This window comes from Mandrillus leucophaeus, unplaced genomic scaffold (assembly GCF_000951045.1).
Source record: "Mandrillus leucophaeus isolate KB7577 unplaced genomic scaffold, Mleu.le_1.0 Scaffold242, whole genome shotgun sequence".
In the NCBI taxonomy this organism is placed as follows: Eukaryota; Metazoa; Chordata; class Mammalia; order Primates; family Cercopithecidae; genus Mandrillus; species Mandrillus leucophaeus.
The window spans coordinates 3235053-3247524 of record NW_012102499.1 but is presented as its reverse complement, the minus strand read 5'-3'; the positions used below and the strand labels follow the sequence as shown (position 1 = coordinate 3247524).

General features: G+C 43.8%; 2 protein-coding genes across 2 annotated transcripts; both read left to right on the top strand.

Moving 5' to 3' along the window:
- The first annotated feature begins 1239 nt into the window (after positions 1-1239).
- LOC105541653 (putative spermatogenesis-associated protein 31D3) lies at positions 1240-4537 on the top strand. Its single transcript, XM_011982792.1, is given in 5 exon segments — positions 1240-1425; positions 2171-2216; positions 2813-2873; positions 3313-4051; positions 4053-4537. Coding segments are annotated over 5 exon segments (1161 nt in total). The 3' UTR covers positions 4182-4537.
- On the top strand, positions 4370-7283 carry LOC105541652 (spermatogenesis-associated protein 31D1-like). The gene is given in 4 exon segments (XM_011982791.1): positions 4370-4593; positions 4901-6318; positions 6321-6750; positions 6752-7283. Coding segments are annotated over 4 exon segments (2559 nt in total). The 3' UTR covers positions 7239-7283.
- The last annotated feature ends 5189 nt before the right edge of the window (positions 7284-12472 follow it).

Genomic DNA, 12472 nt, shown 5'->3' with positions numbered 1-12472 from the left:
CAGAACAAGCTGGCTGATGTCACAGCCCAAATTTCTGCCACGTTTCAACCAACTCCCCACAAAAGTGCACATGTTATACATGAAGGAGCGTTAAACTAAACTGTGGATGCTGAGGACTTTCAGACCTCCCCTTTCCTTCCACCAATCAACTATTAATTCCAGAGGCCACCCCCTAAACCTCTTCTAATAAAATGACCACATGAAAGCCAGCACAGGGGACATATTTGAGCTGGACTCCTGTCTCCTTGTTGGTTAATTTACAATAAAAAACTTCTTTTCTCAAAAACCAAAATTGGGCTGTGAGCTTCTTTTCCTTGCTAGCATTAGTCTTTTTTTTTTTTTTTTTTTTGAGACGGAGTCTGGTACTGTCGCCTAGGCTGGAGTGCAGTGGCCGGATCTCAGCTCACTGCAAGCTCCGCCTCCCGGGTTTACGCCATTCTCCTGCCTCAGCCTCCCGAGCAGCTGGGACTACAGGCGCCCGCCATCTCGCCTGGCTAGTTTTTTTTTTGTATTTTTTAGTAGAGACGGGGTTTCACCGGGTTAGCCAGGATGGTCTCCATCTCCTGACCTCATGATCCGCCTGTCTCGGCCTCCCAAAGTGCTGGGATTACAGGCTTGAGCCACCGCGCCCGGCTTGCTAACATTAGTCTTAATCATTTGAGACAGTCCCTCTGATTGGAAATTGTAAAAACTGACTTAAAAAAAAAAAGTAATGTTCAACATTCACCAAACGAAATAAATATAAAGCAAATTTAAGTTTTCTATCTGCATTTATGTAAGGCAAAAATATTGTGTAGATAAGATGGATTTGAGGACATATGTGATCCTGAGAGTAGCAAAGCCTGGGTACAACAAATATTCCAGGCAGTATTTCAGGCTTTCAAGGGAGCGTACTTGGTGGGGTCCAAGTTAAGGGCTCCAAACAGTAAAGCGAGACTTGGGTAATGCCTGGTTTACTGTTGGAACAAACTGAAAATTCCACTAAGATAAATACATGACATGAAAAAGGATGGACTTGGGAAATGGAGTGGCAGGATAGGGCAAAGGGACCCAGAGAGCCCAGGAGAGTTGGCTGTGCTGGTGGGGTTGGGGCTGTGGACACACCCCCCTTTTGTTGCTCCCTCCACCCTCAGAAACCCTCTGTGACTCTTCCATGCTCTGTGATGCAGGCCTGGGTTTATAGTTAAGCCTGGGCACTCTCAGTGCTCAGTTGCTTCAGGCAGCCGAGCTATTCAGATCATGGAGAATATCCTCTGTTTTCTGAGCAGCTATATTGAGACAGGGCTGAGCCCTGACTCACATTACTTGGATATTGACCCCACCTTCATTTGCTTGAGTGGGTTGGGATTGTTTATACTGTACTTGTTCTACATGGTATTGACCCTGTATTTGTCACCCACCGAAAAAAATAATGACATCCAAAAGGTAAGGGACTGTGGGTGAACACCCAAGAGAGATGCCCTGTTGTTGTTTCCCAAACCTATTCCCACATTCCTAAATAAGTCTGGTTGGTTCAGAGACATGTCTTACATGGGAAGTCTGAAGAGAGGATAGAGCTTCACTCTTCTGTGGAAGAGGTTGGGCAGACTTATTGGTTCAGGTGGACTAAGGTTTCCATCTGTAGCTCATAGACTACCTATCTGGCTGTGGTGGAGAGTTTCAGGATAAAATCCTAAACACAGTAATTCTGTGGTCCCAGATGGGATTATTTAGAGAGTATGGGCTCTCTGAAGGAGAACAGTCTCTGCTGAAATTTGATCATGAGTCACATTCCCATGTCAACTGTCATTCAACAAAGCCTTCATGTTGGGCTGACAGGGAAGTAATGCTGAGAGTCTCTGAGCAGAGGCTGGAGCCAGGGGTCTGTCTCTGGGACACTTGCCCTGTGAGGGAGCACAGATGTGACTGTTGGACTCTGAGTCTGTGCCCTGGATGAGGACTTCTAACTCAGCACATCAAGTGTGGCTCTCACAGAAGAAATCCTCTTTCAGCTTTTCAGAGAAGGAAAAACAGGAAATATTTTATCACCTTCAAAAATTGACAACAGGATCATATTTCTATTAATTATAGTGTCATATAATTCTTGTATAATGAATAAATAAATGAATGAGCTTCATAGGGTGTGAGAGAAGTGTGTCCCAGTCTGTCATTATCTTTCTTTTGTTCTCAGCATCAGGGCAGACCCAGGAGGAGAAGGAAAGGTGGAACATTAAAAGGTAATGCCAGCCTGCTCTATCTGAGCTTCAGGGTGACCCTTCCTGTCTCTTTCATGAGGAGTCAGTCCCATGATTTCTTAGAATGTCAGTTACTAGATAGTTTCAGAAAACGCCCTAAGAAGACTGGCTCATGGGAAAGCAATCAGACACGAGACACAACTCATAGTCCCTGCTCTGCCCATTCATGAGCATGATGGAGTGATGGACCTGAGTAATGGGTGTTGCCCAATTGGTGGCCAACTGCGATATTGAGGAAGGACTACTGGTTGGCCTGAAGACACAGTTTCTGTCTCACAACTTTGCAAAAGTACTTTAACTTACTTGATGCTCAGATTCCTCCTGGAGGTAACCACTGATGTCTGTGTTTCATGTGGTGGTTTCGAGCATCACATGGGGTAATGTATATGAAAGGACTTTACTAATGATGCCAAATACAGATGAGAACTTGTGAATATTATCAATAACTATTTGCCTTTTCCTACTGATTCTTGGGGCTATCAGAGTTTAATATCCCAAGGGTCTTCCACAGAGTGACTTCTGTATGATTCCTGTGCCTCTACGTTCATTGCATATAATATATTGTTCTGTTTTCCCAGACGGCAAAAGTTTCCAGAGGGAAGTAGAAGAGGAAAGGAAGCTGCTTTCTATTCTGAAAAGGTGATTAATCACTCCCCTTCTGTCCTGTTCCCACCCCCTCTTTTTTTTTTTTTTTTTTTTTTTTTTTTTTTTTTTTTTTTTGAGACAGAGTCTCACTTTCTCGCCCAGGCTGGAGTGCAGTAGTGTGTAATAAAATTATGCTTAGAATAGGCAAGGATTTCAGTTTTGATTCTTCTTGTTTTTTTTTTTTTTTTTTTTTTTTTAGCATGTTTTATTCATTTCAGGGATTCCTTGTAGGCTGCTGTAGTTTTGGGAGTGGGTAGCCATAGGAACGGGTATGTGAATGAATGCTTGTAGAGAGGCTATAGTGAGGTCATATGACCTCATATATGGTAAGGTCATGGGAGGGGGGCAATGTGAAGTGGGCAGCAGGATTCAGGGGGCCCCACCCATGCCAGGCTAATAGACCCTCCTTTCCTTGTTCTGGTTCTGGCTGCAGCTTTGGATCTCCTGTTTCCTGCGGTCTCCTGGGCCAGCATCATGATACCACCCGCTTTCGTCGACTGTTATGCCCAGACCCCCTCTGTCAGGTGTGTAACAGGGCAACTGCTGATATCCAGCGACTGCTGTCTTGGGAGTCCCTGAAAGATGCTGCTCCTTCTGTGTCTCCTTTGACTTCTGCAGCTTCTGCAACTGAGTCATCGTTCACTCTGTCTTCCACCCCCTCAGCAACCCCTCCAGAAGACCTAATATTGTCCCCTCGGCCTAAGCCTTCTCCACTGCCCCAGTTAATTCTCTCACCTGACTTGATCACCTCCTTAGCTGACTTGTTTTCACCCTCATCACTGAGGGACCCTCTGCCACCATAGCCTGTTTCTCCCCTGGATTCCAAGTTCCCCGTAGACCATTCCCCACCCGAAGAGCTTCCCTTTCCCCTTCTCCCACAACATCACATTCAGAGAGCGGAGCCCAACCTCTATCCTGTGGCCAGTATGTCTCTGAACACCACCTTTTCACTTGACTCCACCATATGCCAAGATATTTCCCAGGCCATGAATCCCACTGATTCACGTGCTCATCATCACAAACCACCAATCCCATCTGCTTTACCATCAGAAGACTGCACTGTGACTCCGTTGAAATCAAGACTCACCATCTTGAAGCCTTTTCCGGAGACGTTATCTCTAGGTGGCTCTGGTGGGACATCCACCTATGCCCCAACAATCAAAGGCATTGACCATTCATGCCCTGCATCTTCAGAATTCTCCTGGTGGCATCCTCATGCCAAGGACTCTTTTTCCTCCAATTTTGTGCCATCTGATTTCATGGAGGAGCTTCTTACCCTTCATTCTTCTGAGGCCCCTTTAGGGTGGCACTCTGTGGCCAACGTCATACAGCCTGTTAACATCTCCTTTGTCAGTCATGACATTCTGGCACTCCTGGAGAGACAAGTCAAAAAAAGGTGTGATCTCCTGATGTGGAAAGAAAATGAAAACAAAGCAGGATCTTTCCCAACACAACTTAGGCCAAACTACCAGCTAAAGTCTTCACGGAAAATGTTAGCCTCAATTGCTGATAAGCATGACTTGGCAGCCTCCCTTACTTTTTGGGCTAGTAAAGGCAAACTAGAGGGGCAGCACATCCATCAGCAGCCCCCATACTCTAAGTGCTTTGAGGACCATTTAGAACAAAAATATGTGCAGCTCTTCTGGGGTCTCCCATCTCTGCACAGCGAGTCCCTTTACCCTACTGTTCTTGGCCAACGTGGCCATTCCTCCATGTTTGTATTCTTCAATGGCATTACAAATACATCTATATCCCAGGAATCCCAAGTACTTCCCCCTCCCCAACCTCTGTCCTTGCCTGATACCCAAGCTCTACCCTTGCCTCAAATCCTGCCCCAAGGTCAGTCCCCACATCTCACTCAGGTCCAGTCCCACGATCAACATCAATCTCCACTCCCAGCCCTACTACCTAGTCCTCTATTCCTGATTAGGATCTGTGGAGTGTGTTTTCATATACCCTAGAATGAGGCATGGTCTCTTACGCCATCTGAAATTAATCTTCTGGAGTGTAACGTGTTGCAGAAAGTGCAGGAAAGTGTGTGGGGAGAGCCTAGGTCAGAAACAACTTGAAAATGCCCTGACAGTACATTTGAGCAAGAAATTTGAGGAAATCAATGAGGGTCGAATGCCTGGGACTGTGCATAGTTCATGGCATTCAGTCAAGCAGACAATGTCTCTTGCTGAGGAATCCCACAGCCAAATAAAACATCGAAATATGGCAGCATTGGTGAGTGAGGACCATGGCGTTGATACTTCCCAGGAGATTTCTTTCCTTAGCTCCAACAAACAAAAGATGTTTGAAACTCATATTAAATCTTCCCATATGAAGATGCTGTGGGGCGTTCCCCACAAGGTCCTGGAATACATGGAAATCTTCAAATTGAAAGAGGACCTTTCCAATTCCTTTTCCCATTTCAATTTTCCCTCCTCAGCCACCTTCATTTCTCGGGGAGATATCAAAGATGGGGTCTCTAACTCTAATAGACAAAGCACTTCCCAAGGAGGAAAGTTGGGAACAACAAGCTCAGTCCCTGTCCTCGATAATCCTCATCATGTCACCTCACCTGTTGGCAAAGAAAAACCGGAGACTCTAGGAAGACAATTTACTGATGCTGACCATGACCTTATAGAGAGAGATTCCAAAGATGGGGCCTCCATGCCCCTTAGAAAAGGCACTACAGATTTTCAAGGAGAAAAGTTAGAAACAACAAGCTCATTCTCCACCCTGGGTCATCCTCAACTGGTCTCCTCACCTATTGATGAAGAAAAGCAGGAGACCCTGAAAAGAGAATTCGCTGATACTGACAATGATCTTACAGAAAGTGTCCCAACAACTGAGGATGGCGGACAGACTTTTCTGCCCCCCGCACATAGCATCATAGACGAAGTCAGTCAGAAACAGACTATACTGGCCAGTAGGTGCAGCACAGAGCTGCCCATAATGCAAGCTGCAGTTGGCCGTGAGTCAAGGGATAAGAGAGAGAGTGCCAGTAATGTTAACAGGTTTCAGGGCAGTAGAAAGACCTTTCCTGTCACCAATGGGTCGAAGGAGATGTTCAAGGAAGAGGAGAGCTGTGCTCTTCAATCACAAAATAGGAACAACTTGACATCCAGCAAGTCAGGAAGGTGCTTAGAGACAAATGTAAAAACAAGCACATCTCATGAAACTGAAATTTTCCCACCAAGAGTATCAGTTCCCCAAGATCCTAAATCATCATATCTTAAAAATCAGATGCTGAGTCAGTTAAAGTTGGTCCAGAGAAAGGATAGCCAACTTCAGAGCCATTTCACTGACATGTCTCTTGCCTTAGAGAACTTGAGTTCCAAGGACTTACTGACTCATCCCCAGGGCATTTCAAGTCTGGACATGGAAACTTCCCAGGTGCTGCATGTCCACTTGGAGGACAGAGGGATCTGTGCGGCACAGCAGCAGGAACCCAGGTCCCTACCCATGTCTTACAGAAATGCCAAGTTAAGAATTTTTCACCAGCTACAAAGAGAGTGAGCCCTCTAAGACCCAAGGGAGGAGAGGTTGGTGGAGGGGATGCAGGGTTCGGGACATCCCAACTATCCCAACTCAGGAGAAAGAGCCACGCTATTGATAACAAGACATCAAGGGAGTTGCTTGGGAGCAAATCTTCCCTAACTTTGAAAACACAGCCTCCTCCTGAAAACCTTTTCAGAAAGTGGATGAAGACCTTTTTGCAGCAGTTTAATAAACCCAGCATAACATATGAAGAACAAGAAAGTTCCCAGGGAAAGGATAGCTCCCTGTCATCATCTGTGCAGAATAGAGGTCGAGTTACAAGTAGAGCTGCTTTTACTGGGACTACTGAAGCTCAGAAAATTAGGAAAGACACTGGGGAGTTCCTAGAAGCTGTGGCATAGGCATGGGATAGATGTCACCTGTCCCCAAGAGCCCCTTGCCTCCCCAGTAGAATTTGGGAAAGCTAAGCACGGGCCAGATGTGGAGGGCAGAGCAGAGCCTGTCCAAGGCTATCCCCACAACTGCACAGCTCCCTCCCGCAAAGTGACATGTACCAAGTCTTGCAGCCAACAAGCTATCTTTGTTGGCCAGAATTATCCTATAATGATTAAACAGATCATAGACAAGTACAGACAGCCCGAGAAAGTTGAGGCATTTAAGGGGAAGATATTGTGTCAAAGCCATCCCCCATCCATGCCCCACAGGAAGCCTATGCCACATTCAAACCCCACTTGTTGGTGTCATGTCACCCTGGCGTGTCCAGCTGTCCCAACCAGTGCTAAAAGCAGTGTGTTCAGTGATGTGCCTTTACCAACTGGAGAGAAAACGCTTCCGAAGCATTTCCAGAGAGGAAAATTTTCCCCCACAAAATAATTCACTCCTTGTTGAGAACCTTGACTCTCCCTAATAAATGTTCTAATGAGATTGGTGTCTTTTCTGTGTATTGTGTTGGGAGGTATAGGTTTTGGGCAACCGAAGCTTGTGGTTAGGGAAAGGTAGGAGTTAGTTCAGCTCTTACTGACTCCCTCATTTGACTTTTAAAAGGTGACCAATCCTCTGGAGCTCTTGTGGAGGAATGAGTATCACGTGCCTCCAAAGGTCCATTTTCTCCCTGATGAAGTCTGAGGAGATGAGCTCTTTTCTACTTCTTTGCTTGAGATTTACTGATACCGTATGGCAGCCTGCACCTTCCTCCCCATTCACTGCTTCATGTCCTTTAGAGCAGTAGGAAGGCAGGCCTTGCATATCTGAAGAGAGGGTCAAAGACAGGTATGTTTTTCAGACATAGGGGTTTAATCACTGTTTAAAAAACGTTGTCACTGACCACAGCATTATGTAAGTTGGTGGTAGTGTTTGGGGTATTGCTGGTTGGGGTAGGGTGTCAGGAACACTGTGGATGCTGCTTAAGAGTTTGAAAAGCAGGGCATCCTCATGATTTAGGGAAGCACATTTTGACCTCAACGTTGAGGTCTTTCTACTAATAAGTCACTTGGGGAAGTAGTTCCCTTCCCTGTGTATTTCTCCATGCTGCCTGGGTTGATGAAATTTTCAGAGAGCAAAAAGATCACCTAGCTATCTGTGGTAGGAATGTTGACCAGACAACCACCTACCTCCTAGGGTAAAATATAGCTGAGAGTAAGGAAAAGATGCCTTATAATGAATGAGAAAGTAAGAAAAAAGTGAAGCCAGGAAAGGATGGTCATGCTAGTGGAAAAAGGTTTATGTCCCATCATGCCCATATCAGGACCCTTTGTCAATCTGGATCTAGGCACCACCCCCTTGAGGTTTACCAGGGCACTGCTAAGCTGACAGATGCCATTTTGGCAGAAGTGTCCATGGGGCTGTTGTTTCAGGACTAAAACAGTATCTGCAGGGCTGTTGTTAACACGGCATCCCTCTCTTTAGAGAAGGTGATCTTTGTGCCTTCTTTCTAGCCATGTTGATGGCAACATGCAAGATCTTCCCTTAGTGTATATGGTGCACCTATCAGGATGGACGTGTCACTTATGATCTTCATGGACTTAGTGGAATATAACAGATATTGTCTAGAACACCTGCAGCTCATGATCCAGAGGCGAGTCCTTGACTACGCATGAGGGTTAGAGATATTTGGAGGCTCATTATGAATCTTTGCAGAATGCTCCTTATGGCTAAGAGTGTGCACATATACACCCTTAAAATATTAGAGGTCTGAAGAGAAGGCTGCTCCATTTATACAGACTGGGACTAATAAATGAGGTGAGCTTTCTAGAGGTCACTTGAGGTAGGTTTTCCAGAAAAATTTGTGAATGCTTGGTGTCAAAACAAAAGCAAAACAAAACAAATCAAAATAGATGTCCACTACAGCTCGCTCAGTCAACCATCCTTCTGTTTACCTGTCCATGCTTATGCTACTGACCCTGCAGTGTCTGAAGCTTGGGATTGCAGAAATAATTCAGATTCTGTGAAGGCTTTAAGAAGCACAAAATTGGGATGAAGCTCAGGGTAAAGAACTTGTGGAGGTGAAGAATCAGTAACCCATGGATGCTGGGGGGATTCTCCATGTTCTTCTCTGTAAGCCTGTCCGCTAAATCCCGTAAGGCTGGCAGCCATGCTAACTGTTTTAAAATGGCTGAAGGGGGCCCAGTATTTGGTTTGATTTGGTTCTAAAATGAAGGCCGAGAGTCTTGAAATGAAAGGACAGAGTTGGAGTCTGCTCCTCTACTCACCATGTCGATGAAGGTTGTACCTTGGTATCAGACATGAGCCCCCAGTTTGAAGGGGCTACATTATCTGGGGTATATGACCTGGCGTTCATCATCGTGTGTCAGGAAAATTTAGAACACAGACACACATGGGGAGTTTAGGAGCAGAGGTTTAATAGGCAGAAGATAAGAGAAAGAGAAACAGTTCTCTCTATAGACCAGGAAGAGTCTCCAAGTGGAAAAGACTGGCTGGCACCGAATGCACCAAATTTTATAGTCAGGTTTGAGGAGGCAGTGTCTGACTTCCATAGGGCTCACAGATTGGTTCAATCAGGTATGATGTTTACATAGTGTACGAGCAAGGCTGGTTGCCCCAACCTAATCTTATTACGCAAATGGGCTTTCCAGTTGATCGGTGCCATCTTCTCTGCTCCTTATTGTACATGTGGCTGACAGAGAAAAGAAGATGGAGCCACCATCTTGAACATGTCTAGTCCCCTAGTTCCTGCCAGCATTCATCTGTGCAAGCTCCAAGCTTGCTTGTCTATGTCTGTAGCTTAAATTTACAGGCTGCTCCTTGTTAGAAAATGATTTGGGGCTGCTTCTCTTTAAAAAGAAAAGATTTACTGAGGACTCCCATACCCTTATTATCTGCCTAGGTAATTTCTTCTTAACTCCTGTATCAGCAACATTATAGCCCCAAAGTGAAAACAATTCAAATGTTCACCAACTAAATCAATGGATAAACAAAACATGATATATCCATACAATGGGGTGTCATTTGTCCATAGAAAGAAAAATGAAGTATTAATACATGCTACAACATGAATGGACTTTGAAAATATCACGGTGAGAAGCCAGACACAAAAATCCACATATTGTATGATTCCATTTAGTTGAAATGTCTAGAAATGAAAAATAGATAGAGATAGAAAGTAGATTACTGGTAACATAGGGAAGAATGCAAATATTGAAGAGTGAAGGCTAAGTGAAGCAGAGTTTCTTTTTGGGGTGATGAAAATGTTCTAAAATTGATTGTGGTGATGCATGCATAACACTGTGAATATGCTCAAAGCTGTTGAGTGGTATACTTTCGGTAAGTGGATTGTATAGTAAATAAATTACGTTTCAATAAAAACTTTTTTAAAAAGAAAGTTTGTATAGCAGCTTTATTCATAATTGTCCAAATTAGAAGCAACGGAAATGTCTTTCAGTAGGTAAGTAAACTTTTTTTGTATATCCAAAATTGGAACATCATATGCCATTGAAAAGAAATAAACTGGCAAAACACAAAAAAGGAGGAAACCTAAATGTGTATTATTAAGTGAAAGAACACAATCTGAAAAGGCTGTATGATTCTAAGTGTATGACATTTGAAAATGGGCAAAACTATGAAGGCAATAAAAAGGGCAATGGTTGTTAGGGGCTAGTGGGGAGGGAGGGATGAAAAAAGAGCACAGAGGATTTTTAGGGCAGTGAACTATTCTATATGAGATTACAATAGTGGACACGTGTCATTATACATTTTATCAAAACCCACAGAATGTGCAACATCAAGAGTGACTGTTAATGTAAACTATGGACTTTGGGTAATAGTGATGTGTAATTGTACGTTCATCAATTGTAACAAATGCACCACTCTAGTATGGGATGTTGACAGTTGGGGAGGCTGTGCCTGTGTGGGGATAGACGGTATGTGGGAAATTTCCCACTTACTTTTCCTGTTGACATAAAACCTCTGTAAAAAATAAAAGTCAATTAAAAAGAAGAGGAGGAGGAGGAGGAGGAGGAGGAGGAGGAGGAGGTTGTTAATATCTCACAAGGCCCAACATCAGAGAGTTGGCATCAACTCTCTGAAGTATTCCCTGAACCCTGTTTTCCCTTCCTCCTGGCAGAAGAATTTTACTTCTTTATCTATCTTCCCATTGTGTATTATCTTTGTTTGTTTTACAGCTTTCTGTAGCGTATTTTATTATACTTGTTTGCAGGTCTCACTTCCTGGACTATGACCTGTCCAAGGGCAAAGGCAATATCTTCTTTTACTGATATTTTTATAGTAGTAGGAATACTATGTAGTAAAGTTCAATAAATATTTGTTGTGTGAATGTATGAATAACATCTTATAACTACTGTTCTATTATTTTTTTTTTTAGAGAAAGTCTCACTCTGTCACCCAGGCTGGAGTATAGTGGTGTAATGTCATCTCACTATAACCTCCCCTTCTGGGTTCAATCTATTCTCCTGCCTCAGCCTCCCAAGTAACTGGGATTACAGGTGTCTGCCACCATGCCCGGTTAAGCTTTTTATCTTTAGTAGAGACTGGGTTTCACCATGTTGGCCAAGCTGGTCTTGAACTCCTGACCTCAGGTGACTCACCTGCCTTGGTCTCCCTAGGAGCCAGGATAGACCTACTGTTTTAAAATATAATTATAGAGGATTTTGCCTCAGAACCTGTTCTGCTTCAGGCTTTTGGGGATCCTGAAAACAGCTGCCTCCAAGTGACTTATCCCAGGGACAGTGGCCAGGATGTGAGGGTGTGAGCATTGAGGAAACTTCCTAGGAAATTGGGAACATATGAAAGTCCTAAATGAATAGTTTATCTATACTAAGCATCCTCAAGTGGTAGCATATTACTCTAAGAGCTTCTGGAAAAGATTCCTCCTTGGAAATAATAAAACCAAGTGCAGTGTGAAATTCCAAGAACAGCCTTCGGGGTGGCAATGTAGGTAAATTGGGAGGATGTCATGGGGCCAAGGGTGAGACAGTCTCATCCTACCAGAAGCCACCTCTGCCACCTCCCAAAGGCTGCCTAAAATGCTTTGGTAGGAGCTTATTAGAAGGCTTGGAGGTAGATGTATGTACAATATGTGAAATGTTTTCCTGGGAGGGATGGCATTTTAAACTTTTATTTTATACATTACTGGAAGTTGTATGTAATATAATTCTTGAAAACAGATTTTAAGAGGGGGCTACGGAAAAAAACTATGAAGACATTGATGCTAAGAGTGGAAAGGAAAAGTTATCTAATGGATGATAGAGTACCAAAGATAGCTTTTCCCTTACTTCCCAATTTTGTCAGCATTTAACGGACAAAGTGAATATTCTTAACCATCCAACTACTTTAATATTAGGGCATACTTTTTACTTTAAGAAATTGCATATTAATATGTGTAAAATAAAAGCATTATGAATGTAGAGAATTTATTCATCAGGGCTCTGATATTTACTGCTGTCTGATTTAGAGAAGCCACTTACCCTCTCTGGGCTTCGGTTTCATTCACTGTTGAAATAGGCACTTGAGGTGAAGGGTAGAGCCCGTGGCTTACAGATGCTTGTGTCTCTTAGTTTCCAGCAGTAAATATTTATTAGATGAAAACTTGGCTGAGGCTGCATATCAAAGAGAGGAGGAAGGGGCATCTCTTG